At 46.4% G+C, this 14,215-nt stretch overlaps 1 protein-coding gene across 1 annotated transcript in view; it reads right to left on the bottom strand.

The window, feature by feature from the left end:
• Positions 1-14,215, bottom strand: part of GGT7 (gamma-glutamyltransferase 7) — an 87,413-nt gene that overhangs the window by 15,552 nt on the left and 57,646 nt on the right. Inside the window, exons 9-14 of the mRNA XM_019513011.1 lie at positions 13,537-13,664; positions 8,463-8,551; positions 6,385-6,537; positions 5,680-5,797; positions 4,428-4,565; positions 1,668-1,767 (exon numbers count right to left, since the gene is read on the bottom strand). Coding sequence (XP_019368556.1) covers positions 1,668-1,767; positions 4,428-4,565; positions 5,680-5,797; positions 6,385-6,537; positions 8,463-8,551; positions 13,537-13,664 — 726 coding nt within the window. The remainder of the gene's footprint in view (positions 1-1,667; positions 1,768-4,427; positions 4,566-5,679; positions 5,798-6,384; positions 6,538-8,462; positions 8,552-13,536; positions 13,665-14,215) is intronic.

Raw genomic sequence — 14,215 nt, 5'->3', positions numbered from 1 at the left:
CAGCCTGGAGGCTGCACACCCTACAGAGTCTCCCTGCCATTGCTGACAAGATGCAGCCCTAGCCCTGCCCCACACCTGCTCCAGACTCACCCCAGCAAGAGCAGACCAGCCAGAACCTATGTGCACAGCCCTGATCCCATCCCACCCCACGCCTGCTCTGCACCACCCACCCATGCTGCTTCCTGTTGCCCCCCGGGCACAGAGTGGGGCTGGAGAGGCTCTGTGGCTGGACTGCCTTTCTAGGCAGCCCAGGTGGCAGTGGCTCCTTCTGGCTGCTGCCACCATGGGCCTCCGCCCTGTGGTACCAGGGAGGACCCACACACACTGCCCTGACCCAGCCCACCTCAATCTGCCCCACGCCTGCTTTGGACTTGCCTGCCCAAGCTGAGCAGCAGCAGCAGCAGCAGCAGCCAGGCAGAAACTGTTGCTCAGCATGGGGGAAAAGTGGCCCCTCCCCCTCGCCACTGCCAGGCCCTTTCTGCTGCAGCTGCTTGGAGCCCAGGCCAGGCTGCCCTGTGTCTCCGCTGCCATCACTGCCACCTCCAGGAGGCCCAGTGGGGCAGCAGTGGCAGCGCAGAACAGATGCAGAGCAGCCCAGTGCTCCAGCCAGCTGCAGCAACTAGAGGGAGGGGCCGCTTTTCCCACATGCCAAGCAACTGTTTCTGCCTGGCCACCACTGCTGCTGCTGTTGCTCAACCTAGGTGGGCAAGTCCAGAACAGGTGCGGGACAGGTTGGGTTGGGGCTGTGTGCGCAGGTCCCCACTGGTACTATGGGGCTGGGTCCAGCAGCAGCGGCAGCTGAAAGGAGGTGCCACTGCCTGAGCTGCCTAGAAAGGCAGTCCCACCACAGAGCCTCCCCAGTCCCACTGTGTGCCCAAGAGGCAGCAGGATGTGCCATTGTCAGATGGTGCCTGGGCCAGGCAGGACCAAGGGACCCACCGCAGGCCAGACAAAGCCCTTCTGTGGGCCAGATCCGACCCATAGGCCATATTTTGCTCTCCCCTGTATTAAATCCTGAGGACTAACATTTTCTTTAACAAGAACTAATATTATTGTGTAATAAATATGGTTTTAGGAGTACAGTTTCAAGGAAAAAAAAATAAAACAACAAGAAACTCAGTAAAAAGTATGATTTGAACACACTGCTTTTAGGCTAGCACAAGGATTGAGACATTTTAGAATAAAAAAGAGATACTGTTGTGTGTTTTCCAGCTGGGTGGAGTTACAGAGAGGCCAGGGAAAGCAAAATGAAAGAGAAAGTGTCTGGGGAGGGGTGCAGCTAGTATAACTATATACAACTAGTTCTAGGAAAGGGAAGCACTGCAAAATAAGAAGGCACAGGCCGCCTTAAACGACAGACAGATTCAAGACATAATCAAAGTCTTGCCACATTCATTTGGAACCCGAAGATGCAGGCTATCACTACACTGGATATATTTCTAAAAAAGAACAAGACAGTTATTGAGGACTCGATAGTTTATGAGTCATGACTGAAAAAACGGAAGACCTATAGTTTGGTCATGTGAAAATGGAGAGGAACTGATGAGGATGAACAGGTATATCTGAGAGGACTAGAGTAGCCTGCTATCCCCCTTTGAAAATGCTCTCTCTTTTTTGATAAGGTAGACATGGAGTCAACCAACATGAATGTTGTTCCCCATACTTACTGTCAACTTGCAAGATGTTGGACTGAAGTTGTGGGTACAAGCGACCCAGTGACAAACTCTCACTCAAATTCTTGTTAAATGTTAAAACATTCACTAAAACCTACACCAGGAGAGACACAGATATTAATAACTTGGTTAAAGCTCTAAGGAATACAGTTCTAAAGCAAGTTACTCATTTGTGACACTAACATTTTCAAATGTAATACCTCACACAGGCAAACACCAATTTGCATTTGTTCATGCAAAATGGGTAACTGTTCATTTTTACACTTGAGATAGGAGCACTTATTGTAGTGATTCTCAGCGAGGGTTCTGTGGCACCCTGGGCTGTTGCGAGATCTTTTTAAGGGTGCTAAGGGGTGGTACACAATAGTAGCACCTTTATCTGCACCAACATTTACATGAGATTTTCCAGATAAACCCAGAGATTTCAAAGAGGAATCTATAGTGTAAAAAGCATTCTGACCTACGATGTTTCTGAATTTTTTGCAACAGAACAAATGCTCTATTACTCTTCCCTAGTCAACAAACAAGTGAAAGCAAAGAACTAAACTTTGAGAGGGAGGCCTTGAGTATATAACTCCTTGAATCTAAAAAGGTTAAGAATGACTGACTTCTCATTACATGAATATTTTCAGAGGCTCTTCATAAAGAGAACCATAAGGAAGCAATTTTCAGAATCAAATAGGTCTTTATAGTTCCCATTAAATCAAATAAAGCAACAATAGGGGCAACTGGGCACCTTTAATTTTCCTCTGACTAATGCCTTCAGTGAGGTAAAGTAACTCAAAACTAAATGTAGTTATGCCCCTTTTTAATAATCCTATCCTGCTGCATATACAATCACACCATTGACAAGGACTCCATCTCATTACAGATTATAAATTGCAAGGTGCCATTTGAGAAAGCTCAGATGTGGAGGATTTCAAAAAGGAATGTGCTAGAACAATGAAGCTCAACCTTTTTCCCCAGCAAGCCAGATGGGCAGTGCCTGGTCCGTCCATGGATTGGATCTGGCCAGTGATCCCAGTCTGGTGCGCACAGAGGGCACCATCCAGCCATGTGGGGAAGGGGCTTGAGACAGGCTGGCCCTACTGTGGCCCTGCAGGCAGTGTTGGATTTAGAGTTAGTCAGGCCCTGTGCGCAGCTTCATTTTCACCCCCGCCCCAGGACCCAGCCAAGAAAAAGAACATTGGAAACAGAGAAAAAATTGCAAAGCAAATTCTTTCCTAGGCTACTTCAAAAAACCACGTTTGGAGCAGTTTTCAGAAGAAGTTTGCAGAATGCAGAAAGCTAGGACTGCTTCACAACTTGCCATGCTTATTAAGTTCAGTCATTTGTCAGATTTGTCCTGCATTTTGGGGCCCCCTGTCATTGGGGCCCCGTGCCACCGCACGGTTTATTTCATGGTAAATCCGCCATTGCCTGCAGGGGAAAGGAGCTTGACCCAGTTCTGCAGGAAAAAGTGGGGGGAAGGGGACATGGCCTGGCCCCAACTTGGCCCTGTGGGGGGAAGGGGGCATAGCCCAGCCCCAACCCACCCCAGAGGAGAAGGCGGCATGGCCCCACCATGAACCAGAGTCAGGAGGGAGGCGGTGCAACTTGGCCCCAACCCAGCCTTACGAGGGGGAGGAGAGAGGAAGAGGGCACAGCACATCTGGTTCTAACCAGCCATGTGTGGTTTATGGTTTGTGAATTTGGCGGGGTGGGGAGCATGGCCATGTTAATGGCCACTGCTCCCCTGCCACCAAATTTCCAGGCCTATTGCAAGCCCTGCAGGCCAGATACGATGGCTCTGTGAGCCACATTTGACCCATGGGCTAGAGGTTGGGCACCCCTGTGTTAAAATGTACTGTTAGGCATAACAGCCAACATTCAGCTACAGCGTTCCCACAGTCCTCAAAATACAAAGGTCTTATTTTTCTCACAGTCTTTAAGAAGATGAGCTATGAATACATTGTGGAAGGGCACAAAAGATTTATAAAGTTTGCTAAGTTTCTGCCTCCCCACATTTATAGGCGCTGCCAGAGTAGGTGAGGTTAACAGAATGAAGAAACTGCAGCAAATATATCTTTAACTTTATATATCCAGTTGTATAGAACTGGGTGGTTCAGGAGACTGATCTGATAACCTCTGGACCACAGATTGGATCCAGCCTGTCTGGCAGCACATGAAAGTTTTTACTGTGCTGATGACACTGGTTGGCATTTTTGTTGGCAGCTAGAGCAGAAAGGCTAAGGATTGAGGATGAGGATAGAATGGGGGTAACAGATTTCTTATCTACCCTAGGAATTGGTCTTCCAAGTCAGATTGTAAGGCATTTTGACACAACAGGGCAGGGAAGTTATGTGACTTGTATTAATACAATACAGGTTTTTATTGCCTTCCAGTGGCTAGATCATCTGAGGTTTATGAGCCTGCTGCTTCCTTTAGTTTAACAGACCTGCTCTTTTAGCTCAAACACAACTTAACTAGGGCTGTCATTTGAAGTGAAACTCACCTTCTACCTTACACCACTGCCTATGTTTTACTGGAGCACTTCATTTTCTGTGGGCTGTTGCACATTTAGATTTTTAATCCCTCATCCCCAAACCAGGAACCACCTATTTCACATTTCTTCTGCAATGAGGCACGTTGGTATAAGAAACCTCCAGGAAACTGAATATAAAGACCAGCATGCAGACACAAGGGAAGGCCAGCTTAGTCATTCCTAGTGCCAAGTGGTTCAAAATGTCCTGAAAAGTAGTGCTCAAAACGTACTTGAGTGATGCTGCTCAAGGCTTTGTCTCCACTGTTAGCTCCCACGCAGAGATAAGTCCCACACATCCCTTCTGCTGGTCGAACAACAGTGGGCAGTAAAAAGGATAGAGGTCTTTTCCCCGGCTGAATGAGATTCCGCTGCAGGTAAATTAAAATACACACCTAAACTATCACAGAGTTCAGAACAAAGATTTGCCAGAGCCCTAAATTGCTCATGTTAACTTGCTTCTCTTTTCATTTGAGTGAGACATCCTAATACTGCTGGCTCATTATTACACTATTCACACTGCTATAGTAATAGTGGGTGCATCTACACATGCACTTTATTGTGGAGTGGATTAATTAGCTCTGTAGTAAAGCATCACTGTCTACACCTGCACCAATATTACAGCACAATAAACTAATTAACTCCTCTGTGAGACAGTACTGTCCCAGGCAGTACTATCTTCCAGTGGAATAATTTTCTGCACCAAAACGCCAACCATGGACATAAATTCCACCCAGTCAGCCCAGCCAGCCAGGAGCCTGCTCCACACCAGCTCAAATTGCTGCTATCCCAGGCACATGTGTACAGGTTGCAACTGGGAGCAGTTTACTCCGCCTCAAACCACTCCAGAATTTATTGCTTCACATTAATTGCACATGTAGATGCACCCGGTATTTGGCATTATCTAATACCTTTCATTTCACGCCATCCAAAACCTTTAACAAACTGTACACAGAAGTTACAGCACTCACTAATACAATGCAGCTACTTCTGGAGTGGACAGTATCAACTGTTTAAAAATGTGTGGCAAAAATGCAATTTAGCACAGAAATGGCCAGCAGTGGCCAATAAGGCTCTCTGTCTGAGACTTCAGGTTTTTTCTGCCACTGTCTGCCACTATTTCATCCTACAGAGTAATCATTTGCAAACACAAACTTTAATTTCATTCAACAGACAAGTATGGTCATTCAGTTTATGACCAGTCTCTAGGAAAAGCACACTTTTCCCAGTGCAGCTATGCTAGACTCTAGGGTCTCCTTGTAGTATGATGACAAATTATTTGTGGACAGATCACACATGCAAATAACCTTCTCAACTGTATATCCTATTTCTATAGTACATGGAATGGAATGATAAGTAGCAACCAGGGTGTTCAGTTTGGGTTATTCATAAGACATAAACAGCCTCCTTATGGAAGTAATTTCAGAATTAAAGTAGTTAAAACCAAAAGAATTCAGACCAAGACTTCTTTGGGTAACTTATTACCGGGTTGAGAGAGGAGTGATTGGATGTCTTATTCAGCCAGGAAAAGTCCAACATCTGACTGTTCAGTAGGATTCCAGAAGGGGTTATTATTCCACTCCCAAATGGACGGTTCAGGGAACTGAAAAATATGAAGAAATCTTGTAACTGCCTTTCCAATGATTCCTGTCACTGCAGGCCTCCTACTGTCACAGTCCTTGCCCAGATTCCCTTGTTCACCTTGGTTTGGTAAAGGATTTTCAGTAGATTTTTAATGTTGGTGAAAGATGCCCTCTAATAACCTTGGAGAAGGAAGCTTTCTGTACTTTGTGGAACAGGTACAGTGTGGGTAGCAGTGATGCAAACTTCTACTCTGCCCTGCCAAGGGCTGATGGAATCACTTGGAGGTGATGGGGCATTTCAATCTATATCCTAGTCAATCCTAGGACTCTGTCAAGAACAGAAACTAGAGGGAAAAAAATTGCGAACATCCTTCCATCAGAGGCCAGACTGGGACCACGAATGTATTTCATATGGGCAACTGGACAGCCACCAGATGGTAATGACTTGCATCCAGGAGTGATCCAAATCAAATTAGTGAGTTAAAGATGATGGGCTCTGGATCCCATCATTATTAGACTCATTCCTGCATCCCCCACACTGAATTAACCTTTTTTCTATGCTCTCTTTTTTTCTGTAACCGTCCACACTGAAAAATAAAACCTTTACCTCACAACAGCAACAATGTAGTCATCAGGTCCCATAACAAGGACCTGGCTAGCAGAGGGTCCACTCTCCATGGAGAATGGTGGAATATGGAGACCAGAAGGGAAGGACTGGGAGTCATTAATCAGCTGACGCAGGACACCAGCCTTTGATTTGCTGCAGTGATAAGAAAGGATGAGGAGGAGAAAAAAAAAACCCAGTGAGCATAAAAAGCAGAACATCTTCTATATAGGATAAATCTACTAGCCACTATTAACTGCTGGCTCTTGCATTTGCCTGGGAGGGGCTGGACTGTGCCAGGAGAGTTCTTCTGATTTTGGAAATTAAATGTAATGAGCAATTTCTCATATTATATCTGAGAGAAGGCATTGAACACCTGGAGTTCAGAGAGGTTCAATGGAAGCAGGCAGGCAAAGTATTACTAATATTTTACAGAACAAAAAGGGATCATACTGTAAGACTGCCAAATACTAGGATACTGAGGGCTGGCTCAAGGCTCTGTCATGGATGTGGTTGGAACAGGTGTCCAAACATAGTGACAGTGTGAAAAACAGCTGCTGTGTTAACACAACTCAACTCTGTTTTTTGTAATCAGTATAGCAGGCTGGTATTGTGTCCCTCAAACAGCCCACCCTCATAGCAGGTCATGGCAGGAAAGGTTTAACTTGTATTTTTTTGGCTCAGTGTGGCAGACATTACCATCTTCATCACTCCACCTAGCTACAAATGAAATGGGAAAAGTACTCTCTAGAGAGAAAAGCAGAACCTACGGTGTGAGCTGAGCAATTTTTAGAAGAAAAATTCTAGGAGCATCTAGCTCTGGGGAGAAGGTTCGAGTAAAACTTTATTGTTCATTCCAGACTAGAGGTGAGCCTGGCATTCCCACAGCATGCAGACATCCTTCTGGGGAAGACCCAGTGATAGGATTCAGATCCTATACTGATTGCAAACACCCAGTCATACTGGCAGCATGGCTGGGCCCTTAGGTCTGACTTTAAGTAGGTTATAACATAGTTTGTTTAACGGTTTATGTCTACACAACAGGGTTTAGATGCAATTCCCAATGCTGTTACTGTACGTTGCCACTGCTCAGGAAACAGCTGTAGCAATACTTCCCAGCAGGTCTAGACTTTAGCATGCCTCTTCTACTGTGTAGAAGAGACTATAGAGACATGGTCTTCCGCATACCATATTTTCTTGTATACAACATTCCCTGGAATAAAATATGTACCTTGTTTTTGAAGGCAAAATGAAAGAAAAACTAGTAGTAGTAAGTAACTGAGTAGCAGGAGCTAGGGGGTGGAGCCTACTTCTTGTTCCACTCCCTGTAAATCATGTAAAAATTTTACTTTCACTTTTGATGAGGACCAGCAGAAACCGTGCTTACCATTTCTTCCGTATAATGTATGCTTAAGTAGTCAGCAGCCGGTTTTTAGAAAACAAATGCATACAAGAACATATGGTATATAAAAGGCCTTGCCTAAATTAACAAAGTTACCTGTTGTTGACATGGGCATTAGTAACAGCTGGTATAGCTAACTAGTGTCAATCAGAGCCTGGAAAAAAGGCAAACTACATTCAGCACCATTTCATACTAAGCCCTGATCTGCAGTATGAGAGATTGAGTTTGAAACCCCAACATGGTCCCTCATGCCACATGGTAGACATGCTATGAGGGCATAAAACACTGATCAGCATGTTGAGGGAGGAGCAACAGCCAGGGAACACTGGACAAGTTCACATAGTAGATGGGAGCCTCTAAATAGGGTTGTTAATTTTTTTTAAAAAGGGTGGGAAGTCTGTTACAGGAAGAATCCAGACAAGGAAAGCCCATTGGCAAGCCTCACAACCTTTCTAGACCAAATTTATTTTTGCTCAGATGGGTATGCTGCTAACTGCTGAATGTAGCACAGCTCATGCCATAGGGAGGCTGTTGAAAACTGCCTTTTCATCAGTAAAATGAAGAAGATGCATAGAAAAAGTATAGGGGCTTTTTGTGCCATGTGAAGGATTAAGACAGGACAGTAAAACTAACAAGATTCAATTCAGTTCTTCAAAGTACTCAGTGTATGCAGACCTACCTCACCATGTCTTCTACGGATGCTTCTACAGATGCATCATAGGAGGGGTCTCCCAAGCTGCTAGCAAGAGTCAGTGCTATTTTTAATGTCTAAATTGAACACAGAAAGAAAGAACAATATTTATGTGACCCAAGAAATCTCACCTTCCACTGTCCAGATAGAGGAAGGTACCTATCCTTATCATATATAAGCTACCTCTTCTTGAAGCTACCATTTCTGGAAACTTGGTTCCACATATACAGTACCTCAGTAAGGAGGAGTAAAGTATGTGGACAGGACAAACAAGGGATACCAGCTTTGTTTATACAGGAAGTATTACAGGAGACCAGAGTGTACCCTGCAATATTCATACACCAAGTGGCTGACGTGAAACATGCAAGTGCATAGTTGTTCAGCTGATGTGTGTTACTGTACTTCTAAAAATACAACCATCAGACTATTACTTCCCATTTAATTGCTAGTTAATAATTACCACTTTCCTACGCATTCATTGCGATGATAAAAATCATGCTGGATTCCCAGGGGACTCTTCTGCTGTATATGCGCATGCTTATAGTACATACTTCCACCAGCAGTCCCAAAGCAGAATGCTCATTAACCACTCTAACTAAAGCTCCGGAACTCCATGTTTCTAATTAGAATACATCCAAATGGCTTGAATGGAAAATGTTAATCCAAGGACATTCAAAGGGCCAGCATTTTTAAAGCATGCTGCAGATATGGCATCTCATAAATACACAGTCTTACCAGGGTGAATCATGTTTCAAAAACATGGACAAAAACGACATACCACCCAGAAGCACCTATCTGCCCCAATCTAAGAGTTGGCCCACCGGTTTGAGATTGAAAAGCTGATTTTGATTAGCTGCAGAAGGAGGGAGAAGTATTGGAACCCTGCCCAAACCTCATGGATATGCACATCCTGTTCCCTTCCAAAACTGTTGTGATTCGATTGACAGCTTCTTAAGATCAGGACAGCTTCATAATAGATCACCAAAAGCAAAGTTACAAGAACAAGTGTGCTTTTCAGTACATTGCCATGGGACTGAGATGATTTATTAGACTATTTCAGTTTTCAATTGGTGTAGCTATCGTTGTAGTTTTAAGTCAGTGCTTAAACCTTTTGATTTATAGCCCAGATTCATATTAACTTTTGTCATGTGCGGTGCACACAGATTTCCCTGCGGGGGTCATAATTTATCTTCTGATGTACAATAAAAGATTATTAACTTGTGGGACAACTATTTTCCACTAGTCAGAATCCTGTGGAAGAGATTACTGTTGGCTGCAGTGAATGGGGCTGTTAGAGCCCCTTGGGTGGCCGCAGAAGAATTCCATCAAAACAGACAGCATGGGGCAACACAGATGCACCCTACAAGCTCCAGTTTAAAGATGCTTTGCTTCTGCTGGCTCTGAGCTAAACATTTCTGGGTTATGTCCCTTAGAGCACAACACAGAATTTAACTCAACAACTCAGCAATATAACTTGTGTTAAAGGCTTGATCATTAAAACCCCACTGAAAGTCTGCTAGCTGTCTAGCAACAGAACAGTGCCCACAGTAACAGGGACATAAGAACCTGCAATTATCTATAGGTGTATAATATGCAACCTCCAGCATGCAAAAACCATGAGATTATCATAAAATTCATGAGATTTAAAAAAATAATAAATATTGGATATTGTTGTGTATTATCTGCATAATGATCCTTTAGGGTACACTGGGGTCATATTTCCAGGCTTTTCTCCATAATCGCAAAGACTAAAACATCCTTAAAAAAAAAAAAAAAAAGTTGAGGGTCTGACCCAGCAGGGTAGAAGGTAGCCAGGAGCTAGAGCCAGAGCCTCTATGCACTGGGCAGGTGCCACCCAGCTGAAACTTCGTCCCTACCCAGAGCAGTGCAGCAGAGGCAGGAGCAAGAGGAGCTGCTGCTGGAGGTGAGGGGAGATGAGCAGCACCTGGGTGGCTGCAGCCACACCGGGAGCAGCCCCCCACCCCACCCCTCCAATAAGCTGTTCATGCTGGCCGGGTCCAGGGATGGCAACCCTGGGCAGGAGCATGCTGCAGGCTGCCCCTGGCAGGAATAGGCAGAGCTCAGCCCCTGAGGACTGCTGCAGAGGGAGCCACAGGCTGCAACATCTAGGCAAGTTCTGCTACATGTACCCCCTGCCTCCCTCCCCTCACCCCCAGCCAACTCCCAGCACCTAGCACCCAGGCGGGAAGAGGCATGCAGGGAGCACATCACAGCTCTGCCTGGGCCCTGGCCCCACATGTCCCTGGTCATCCAGCTCTGGCCCCACACTGTCCCCACTCCGTGATCTTGGGGTCTTCATGGAGACCAGCCAAGAGTTGCATGGGCAGGGCATGTGGCTGGGTGGACAGGGAACTGCTTCTGGGGCTGGGACTACAAGACGGGCCTAGTTCAGGTGTGAGACAGGTGAGATCCTGGCCTCACCTGCTGATCCCACTCCCAAACAGTGCTCCCAACCCACCCACGGCCCCATTCCACATAGGGAGTTTTGGTGAGTTGTAAGGGGAGCAGGATGGGCAGGTAAGGGCAGGATCCCAGCCATCTCACTCCAGGACCAGGCCCATACCCCAGGCCCAAATAATTGCCCACCCATGCTGTAGCTGAGGAATCTCCCAAATCCTGTCCAGCAGGCAGTTAGGCTCATTGTAAAACCTGGGAAGCATCCCAGTGGAGGCAGTCCTTTCTTTAATTGTTCCAAATCCCAGTCACAAATAGGAAACAGATGTCCACAGGCTTTCAGCACCAGTTCTTTCTGACAGTCAAGTAAGTGGGTGGCATATTAGATGGATCTAAACAATGAGGAAATGGACAGGGCTGTCTTTCACTGCTGCTGAATCATCTTGTGGAGATGATTACTGTGGAAGATTAGCTGTGTCCTCCTAAAGTAAAACTGCTGACTCTTTCATGCTGGACCAGATAGTCTCCTTGAACTCACCCGCCCTGACTTAAATGGAAAAGGAAGGGACCAAAGATGAATACAGTTGTGACAAAGGCACCTTCCAGACCTGGTACTATTATGACCGTGCCCTTGTCTCTGGGCAAACCACCTGCCTTGTTCATTTGCCACACCTTGTTGATAAATGATTATGATGTCAAATAGGTGGGAGGCTGCCCTTTGTGCACCCAAATGACCGTGGGTCCTACCAACCCTACACTTGTCCCATGCCTTGCTGATGTCTCACTGTGTGATGATACTCCAGCTCAAGGCTGGGCCAAACTGAGCACGCAGTTGTATCTTTATCATACTGCACACTTTGGGGCTAAACACATACCACCCCTCTCTCACTGGGGCCTCTTGCACTCCACCAGCTCTCATCTGGTCTCTTGCATACTGCCTATTCAGGCCACACTCACTCTGCCCTACTCCTGGGAGATCCTCAGGCTTTTCTCTTCATCCCTCAGTCAGTCCTGGACTTCTGGGCCTCTCCCATGACCCTCACCCAAGCAGGACTGAGCGATTGGTCAGCTACAGGCCTACTTCATCCCTGGCCCTTCACCGGACCACTACACTCCTCTCGGGCCACGACTCTACCCCTTACGTTAGGGCCGAGGGTCTTCCACCCATTAGGATTCAGCCGCTCCTCTCTGAGCTTAACTGGCCCCACAATTCCGTCCTGCAACTCTCAGGGCCCAGGGTCTTACCCTCTTTGGGTTCAGGTGGTGCTCATTCAGCATCCCTGGCCCACCTCTGGGGTCCAACACCCCATAGCACTCAGGCACTTCTCAATAAGGTTACCTGCCCCCCACTCAACTCTCTAGTAACCCACCCAAACCTTGCACCAGGGAGGTTTTTAGTCCTGGTATTTGAGTGGCCCTGACCTGCCACAGGCAGGACCACCAGGCCCCCCTATCCCGGCAGGGTGCCTAAGACCAATGAGGCCTCCTCCTTCCCATAGCTACACCCTTACCTCCGAGTTATTCCTGGAGCAGGAGCTCCATCAGGCAATGTTACTCCCCACTGGCTGATCTCAAAATGCTCTGCTCCTATAATGGAGCTCTCCCAAAATGGCCATTCTCATTAGCCACCTGGCAGCTCCCTGCTCCAGTCCTTAAAGTGACAGACATCCCAAAGGCTGTTCTGTCACAACAGTCCTATGAGAAGGTTGATGTTAGTTCCATAACTTAGAAGACTGGCTCCACTTCACAGGGCTCCATGTATCATTTCTCCTTTGTGGGAGTCTCAGCCCCGAGACTGCCTTGATCAGCCTCTAGGTGGCCGGTTTCTTGTTCTCAGTCACTGGCCCCGTTCTTCCCTGCACGGGTCCCAAGCCAACTGTCCTGCAGTTCGTCTTTGCCCTTATCCTTCACTGAAGAGTCACAGGAGGCCAACGCCTCAAACTCACCCAAACTCTTGGTCCCGCCTCTTCTTTCCTCCAGGTCCCTGGTGTGGTTGCCCACACCCACCAGACTCGGACTCACTGGCTTGGATGTTGCAGCCACCTCGTCTCCCTGCCTCCAAGATAAGTCAGTCTTTGAGATTCTCTCTCCTGAGTCCTCTTAGTCAGTCTGTTGTTACCATCTCCCTGCATTCCCTTGGGTTTCTTCCTGGGTCCACTTCTCTCCCTAGCCAATGCCAACTGCCTGCTTGGCTCCCCTTTTAATTCCCCATGCCAATCAGCTGTGAGGCTGGCTGCAGCCTCCTATTCACTGCCTAGCCAGCTCTCCCAGCTGATCAGGCTAATTACAATCCAGGGCTCTCGGTGCCGGGCTTTTCCCAAGGCTGGGCCCACCAGCATGGTAAATACTCTTTTGTTCTTTGTGTTTTCAGGGTCTCATGACAGGGTGGACTTCTCACCCTGTCACAATTAAATACAGGAAATACATGGCAATGCAGGTATTGTTTAGGAAGAGAGAGCATTATTCAAGTACTCAGACAGTAGAGAGACCCCAGGATACCCTAAATTACTGCACATTTGTGAGACAATGTCAAAGCCCAGATTTAACCCTTAGCGACCTGTTTTGTCATAAATAGCTTTAGCACAATCAATGAACAAATAAAGTCCTTTTATATCAACATATGGCTAACTAGCTGTCTTTGGCTTACCTCTGCTATCCAATGGAAGGTATTTTCCCTGGATATCTGGCTTGTGATATTTAAGCCTTCCAGGATATTCAGAGCTGCAATCAATGCAGGGCCTGCATGGGGAGGTGGAGGGCTGAGAATGAGGTGACCTGTCAGGGTGAGAGGAGAAGAGTGTAACTGCTTTGTCAAGACTGTACAGGTCTCTTCTGTCTGGAAAGATTTCAAGTGCACTACTGGCAAAGGAAAGGAAGAAAAATCTTACAAAATCTAGGAAAAGTGTGAAAGAATCTCTTAAGCCATGAGGTTTTTTCCTCCTATATGAAATGCTGTTGTGCTTAATAGCAGAAACTCAGATCTTATCTCAAACATGGATGATTGAACAAATAATGGGTAGTGGGAGCCAACATTTTCAGTAGGTGCACTACAAATTAGCCCCGCACCCCTCCTCACCCCAAATGCCACTCTAATCCCTTTTTCTTACCCAATCTGCTGCTCCACTTTCTGCTCTCTGCTCTGTGCTCCCTGACCAAGTTGTTGCTCTGCTTTCTGCTTCCTTGCCTGTGCTACCTCTCTGATCTGATGCTCTGCTTTCTGCTCACACCCCATCTGCATTCCCTATAGAAATGAATGTTATTTCTCTGCTGCCTCTCACCTTTCCTCCTCCAATTCCAGGTCATTCTCAACACAACTCCTATTTCTT

The sequence above is a fragment of the Gavialis gangeticus genome, unplaced genomic scaffold (assembly GCF_001723915.1).
Source record: "Gavialis gangeticus isolate Ggan-Ray unplaced genomic scaffold, GavGan_comp1, whole genome shotgun sequence".
NCBI classification, from domain to species: Eukaryota; Metazoa; Chordata; order Crocodylia; family Gavialidae; genus Gavialis; species Gavialis gangeticus.
Note: the sequence above shows the minus strand (reverse complement) of the source record. Positions and strands in the feature narration are given on the sequence as shown.